Raw genomic sequence first — 6922 nt, 5'->3', positions numbered from 1 at the left:
GCCACTCTCACCACTGGCCCTGAAGGAATCATCTGTCTTGAATTCCCTGTGTTTCCATATCCTATCTGTACCAGTGTACATCCTCTGGTCCAGCCAGATTTGTAAGGTAGAATTGGGATCATGATGGGGGAAGGGACTAAGCATTTAGGAACTAGAGGAAAGTTGTATGTTTCATTATTGCTACACTGCACCCTGACTGGCTCGTCTCCTCCCCACGACCCTTCCATAAGTGGATGTCCAAATGGCAGGCTCTATTCTTGTGGAGCTAACAACAACAATAAGAAAACAAAATAAATACATTTTAAGAAAATACATAAAAGAAAAGTGATAATTTAACAAATAAAAAAATTTAAAAACCTCAAAATCACTGCCACTAAGTCAATTTTCCCTGACAGTGACCCTATAGGAGAAGGCAGACCAACACCTGTGGATTCTCAAGACTGTAACTCTCTATGGGAGTAGAAATCCCATCTTTCTCCTGAGGAGCGGCTGGTGGTTTCAAACTGCTGACCATAGAGTTAGCAGCCTAGCATGTAACCATTATGCCACCAGAGCTACTGAATTTAACAAATATCATCATTAAAAATATCTGTGTTGATCCCTTCTCACTTCCCCTAGAGAAAACACAACATTTAAATCACACATTTTCAAGTGTATTTACACCGCCTATCCTCCTCTGGATAACGACCTCAACTCTGAAAAAACTAGAAGTTCCTGGGTGTGAATGTTTTCTTCCAACGGTCCTCGGACTTTTTTCCTTCCTCTTTCCTTCTGCATGTTCCTCTCCCATTGAGAGGAAGGAGCACACCACCTTCTTTCTAAGGATTACCCCCTAACTAGATCCGAACTCCTTCCCTTTCAAGATCTTGTGGGTGATTTTCAGTTCTGTCTTTTATCTTCGTCTACAATGTGCTCATTATTTCCTAGAGCAAAAGTATTTTTAGTGCTTTTGTTTCCTCAAACTACAATCATGTCAGGCTACTTCCATTCATTGACATTCTCCTAAAACAGTCCTAGGGGCCCAAGTCCTTTCTCTATTGGTCACTCACTTCTTAATTCTTTGTAACCTGTCTTCAGCTATCCCATATACCATATATGATGTAAGTGCGTGAAGGTCCCTGTCACCTGGAATGGATATCTACTGTTTTCACTAGACATCAGCAGCCTTCCCTTCTGTGGGCATCAGAGAAAGTCTTGTGCTTAGTGGGGTTGCCTCTGTTGTTTTCTCCAACACCAGCTGCAATTACGGAGTCAGGATGGTCATGGGTCCTCATTAGAGTCAACTAGATTTAATATGGCTATGAGGTTTGAGGAACCCTTAAAAAAGTTCTCTTTCTTTTTATTGCTTGGGCCCAGATGACTAGCAGACAACATGCATCTTGCCAACACAAGAGAAAAGTCTTTCAGAATCTAGAGCTAAAATAGGAAAATGTGTCAAGGGATGAATGAATGACAAATTGTCTCACTGATTGACTTCTTAAATTCACAGTACTTGATGACAGACCTGACCTTGAACTACTTGACTGTATGAGTCGATACCCTGTTTCCCTGAAAGTAAGACATCCCCTGAAAATAGGACCTACTTACAGTTTTGCCTCTCGCTGAGATATAAGGCATCCCCTGAAAATAAGGCTCCCCGAAGCTACCATAACTCTGGACTCTGGACCAGCGGAGGGCACCGCCGCACAGCTCACTGTTGGCCACAGCGCAGCCGGAGCAGACAGGAAGTGCGAGGTCTCTTTTAATAAAACAATAAACAATAAATGTGTACCGTATTCTTCTTCATGGAAAAATAAGACATCCCCTGAAAATAAGACCTACCGCATCTTTGGGAGCAAAAATTAACATAAGACCCTGTCTTATTTTCGGGGAAACAGGGTAGTGGTTGTTATTGTTCAGCTGGTTTAGGTTCTGTGACTATTGCCATTTAAAACAAAAAGTGCAACAACTTACACTTGAACAAATAATCTATTAACTAGTATTTGATACAATTTATCATTCCTTTCACCATTCTTCTGGCTTTACTAATTTTTATGACCATGTCTTTAATCCCTTTTGGTTCCTTTTTATGGATAGCATAAAAATTACATTATTTCAAGATTAAAGAGATAAAGTATAAAAAATATGTATTGAGATTCTTGAGGAAGACACACTTCTATGCATAAATATTATTCAAAAGCATACACACATTTTAGAATTGTGCTTAGAATACCACATTAATGACTAAAATAGAATAAAAGATATATCAGCTAAAGTTAAAATTGTTATAAATTTGGAGTATGGTGCTATTATTTCCTTTCTGAATATAAAGTATTGAATACTAATAAGGCACAGAATGAAGGCTTTCACAATGGTAATGCATCAGATTCTAGTTGGGAAGATATTAGAAAAAAGGGGAGAGCTGTGTTATTGCGTTTTTAGACTAGCACACTTTCTGCAAAGCAATTAAATTGCCTTGCCACTTCAGTTTTTAGAAAGCAAAAGGTTAGAAAATACAATAAAACTGAACATTATTTCCAAAAAGAGAAAGTTATTGGGCCGTGAGATATTTGAAGTCATATCAAGAAGCAGGATTCATGGAGCTGTGAGTTATGGAAAAGGAAATTGAATTGTGTGCTTTCTTTTTAAAGCACAACCAATAAAAGGTGTTTCCATAGTAACAAGGTCAATACCAGTAGCCGTCACAGACAGTCCTCTTTCCTGATAGTGGGTTTAGAGCTCTTTATCAAATGCCACTTTAAAAGCTCTATGAAAAATCCAGCTTTTCTGATCATCCATTGGAACAAAAATGAAGAAAAATACATGTGGGTTATTGAATTTCTCATGTGTTATGTATTAGAAGCATTCATGGCTGTCGTATTTTCAGAAAGCAGCCTGCCTGACTAGCTACTATGCCAACCAATGATCATGGGATTTGATTAATGCGATCGTGCATGTGAACAAACAGAAGTTGTTTATAGTAGTATTCAAACAGATAAAAGATGGCACGGTATTTTTTAAGTCCATTTAACATTTAAATACTGAAAGGGTTACATAAACAATTCCTGTTATTAGAAAATTTCAGTCTCAGAGAAAACGTATCACCAGAGAGGAAGGGCGAGCAGATACAAGCCACGTTCTGTTTGTAACAGAAGTAAAGGACTCTGGTTATAAAATTCATTCTTTTAACCCACCAGGAAGAGACTCCTCTTCCTCTTTCCTTTGTATCAAGAAATGCTGCCTTCTATGGTCAGCATCTGTACAGCTTTGTCTTTTCCAGTAAACTAGAAACCCCAATTAACAGAGATATTCTATATCTCTTGTGTCCATGATAATTGCTCACAAAGCATTCTGTATATTGAAGATATTCCCCCAAAATGAGTGGAGAATGAATTATATAAAATAATCAAACTACTATAACCAAAAATATCTCCTTGTTTAATATTAGAAACATATCATTACCCAATATTAGAAACAAGGTGTAAATTAAAAATGTATACTTATGATTTTAATTTTTTGAAACCAAGAGGCTCTTTAACCTTTTTGCACACGTGGGTCGTAGCTGACCCCTAGATCAATGCTGGCAGAAACTCCATAGATGATTTTATTTTTAAGTAACCCAGGTGATTCTAATGTCAACTAAGCATTGGAAACCATTGCTTTGAGTGCTTTAATTTTTTTCTACTGGAGCACAACTCATGATTAATTTATCTACCTCACTCTTTCAGCTTATTTGTTTTTTTGTCTTCAGTGTCGCTTTATTTGCACTAAATGAACCATATTTATAAAGCTTTTTAAAAATTAAAACTAATGAATTATTTCCCAGAATCATTTTTCATTTAGAAAATGCTTCAATGAAAATAGTTTGGTCTTATACAATCAAAATTATTGCCAAATCTCATTACATATTGTATTCTTTTCAGGACACCTATTAACTGCTCTCTCTCTCTGCCAGCCGCTTAATGATGACTCGTGGTAACCTACAGGGTAGAATTGCCCCTGTGAGTTTCTGTAACTCTTCATGGGAGTAGAAAGCCTCGTCTTTCTTCCATGGAGTGGCTGGTGACCTTGTTGTTAGCAGCCCAGGCATAACCCACTATGCCATCAGGGCTCCTTCTTTAATTAGCTTTTGGCTACTGTGAATTCAGCATTTAATAACCAGAGATCTACTCCCAAATCAAATCAATCGCATTGCTATTAAGGAATTCTAATCATAACAATATGATATAGGGTTTCCAAAACTGTACATTTTTAGGGGGGCAGACAGTCTTATCTCTCTTCCACAGACTGACTGGTGTGGCCCATCGCTTACCCAACAGTACCACCAAAGTAAACATTAATAATAGAACTGAATACATGCTTCTGTGCTTTTTTTTTTTGGTTTACATAATTCTTTTACTCCTTTTATTGGGGGCTTGTACAGCCCTTATCACAGTCCACACCTACATCCATTGTGTCCAGCATATTTGTACATATGTTGTCTCTGTGCTTTAGTGTTTAGCTTTCCCATGGCTGCCTTGCCTTTTACCACAGGGTCTATCTGGAAAAATACTACACATCTTCTATAATATCCAGATCATATTTGTCTTGTGCAAAAAGCGCTCTTGGATCTGGACCATTAAGTGCAGGTTTCTTGGGCTCTGCCCCTGTCCTTGTCCCTCCTTGATACTCTACTTTGCTTTAAAAAAATTAAGTCCCTTCTACCTACTTTGGTTGTGAACAATTGCAGCTTTGGGTAAACCAGTACAGACTCAAACCTTTCCAGCCCAAGGCACAGAAAGTTGCCGAAAACAGGCACGCGGTAAACTTGTGCTCAAAGAAAGGACGCGTGTCTCCACCAGAGGGAACCAGATGCAATAACAAGACCCTAAGGGCCAGGATGAAAGGGTCAAGTTAGTTGAGGATATAAATTAACATGAATATGACAGATATTTAACTTTGCTCTATTTGTATACTTTTAAAATAGTTTTTTTTAAGGGAAAGGCCATTTCAAGTTCAAATAGACTAGATATTTCAAATTTACTTCTAAATGATCTTTACATGTATTTTGGATATTTTCCTGGTAAATTAATTAGTTTGGCATAAGTATATACAGCAAACAATGACACAATTTGCATAACAACAATCAATTTGGGAACTGCAGGATCAAGTATAGCTATGTGCCTAGTTTTCCTCACATAGGAACCATTCATTGATGACTCTCATGTCGCTGGCACTGTTCCAGAAATTATGTCGTGAGTGAACTTGACTTGTCTTATTTAGGATAGAGAAAATATTTAAGGTACCATGAACATTCCATCATGATTAATATATGTACTCAGAAAATATGTATTGTGTGCTTAGAATCATTTTCAGCTAGTGTCATTTCAGCATTTTCTCAAGCCTGTCCAGTCCTTATTTGGTTGATTTATAATAAATGTGTGAAAGCTAGAGTTTTGATCAGTTGTGCCCACACTTTAAAAAAAGGACAGAGTGCCAATAACAAATTGTAAACATTTTATTTGGCCAAATAATGGTATTAAGAACAAGCAAATACTGCTGTCAGCTATCACTATCAATTTACAAATGAAAATGTTTTAACACAAATAATTAAAGAATATACTCTTAGAAGGGGGAGCCTTGGTGGCCTAGTGGGTTATGTGATGGGGTGCCAACTGCAAGGTCAGCAGTTCAAAACCACCAGTCACTCCTCAGAAGAAAAATGAGGCTTCCTACTCTTGTAAAGAGTTACAGTCTCAAAACCCACACAGTCTATGTCCTCCAGAGCCACTATGAGTTGTGATGAACTGATGGCAATGAGGTGAATCTTAGAAGAGACCCTTGGTGACACTGTTGGGTAAGCTTAGAACTGCTAATGGTAAGCTTGGCAATTCAAACCCACGAGTCACTCTGTGCGAGACCAATGGAGCTAACTGCTTCCTGACAGATTTACATCCTCTGAGCCTCTTTATGAGTTGGAATTGACTCAATACCAGTAGGGGCCTTAGAAGAGTATTGAAATATACTTAAAACATAGTAAAAAACAATGCATTTAGATTATTGGAGAATAATATCCATAGTGTGATTTACATGTATTTAGGCCTAAACCAGTAACATTTTATTACGAAAGAATCCCATTTCCAGGGGAGATATAGAAATTCCATCCTCCTACCACTTTCCCTCTTGCACGCTGCTTTATACCCATTTCTCAATTTTCTTTTTCTTTTTTTCCCCATTTCTCAATTTTCAAGACCTCTCTGCTTTATCCTAATTCTCAGGGCTGGCCACTAAAATAATAAGTAAACTTGGTTTTAATCTTATCAAATAAACAAGGTCCATCTGCAAAGTTCAAGTCTTCAAAGCTACAATTATTTCACTTCATTTTGTCAAGTGCTAAGGAACAATGATGGATCTGATACAATTACTTTATATCCCTGCGTTTATAATGCTATCTAAGTGTCTTCGTGAAGGTTTATATTGAAGACCAACAAACGCAAAAATAAAACTTACATGTGTGGACCCAAGGAAGCTGCCCTTGCCATTACAATTCCGAGAATCAGAGTTGTTAAAATGGTGGAAATAAATGATATCTGCAAAAGAAGATAGAAAGATACTGTCAATTGAAAATAGATGATCTTATTTAAAATACTTGACCCTTCATTAATTACATGATACGGATTTATTAATAGATTTTATAATTCAACAAATTAGTATTTTTTCTTATGAATTTGTGTTGATAATCTCCAGCATATAACCTCATATCACATCAGAACCTTAGTTCCTGCCCCCTGCCAAAAAATAAGAAAACAATTGTAATCTTGCAACTTGGATGTCAAGTTTTAGTGGCTTTCTGCTTAGAATAGACAAGGGGTGACTTGCACTTTTTCTATAACAGATGCTCCCGTCTCTATCTTTTACACACACACACACACACACACACACACACACTCACACACGTTCTCTC

The 6922-nt window shown here is 37.3% G+C and overlaps 1 protein-coding gene across 1 annotated transcript in view; it reads right to left on the bottom strand.

The window, feature by feature from the left end:
* SLC38A11 (solute carrier family 38 member 11) overlaps positions 1-6922 on the bottom strand; it is a 57134-nt gene that overhangs the window by 31700 nt on the left and 18512 nt on the right. Inside the window, exon 5 of the mRNA XM_004703783.3 lies at positions 6469-6548. Coding sequence (XP_004703840.1) covers positions 6469-6548 — 80 coding nt within the window. The remainder of the gene's footprint in view (positions 1-6468; positions 6549-6922) is intronic.

The sequence above is a fragment of the Echinops telfairi genome, unplaced genomic scaffold, assembly GCF_000313985.2.
Source record: "Echinops telfairi isolate 266 unplaced genomic scaffold, ASM31398v2 ScPeMD7_4;HRSCAF=17, whole genome shotgun sequence".
Lineage (NCBI taxonomy): Eukaryota > Metazoa > Chordata > Mammalia > Afrosoricida > Tenrecidae > Echinops > Echinops telfairi.
The sequence above is the reverse complement of the archived record's forward strand: the minus strand, read 5'-3'. Positions and strand labels throughout refer to the sequence as shown.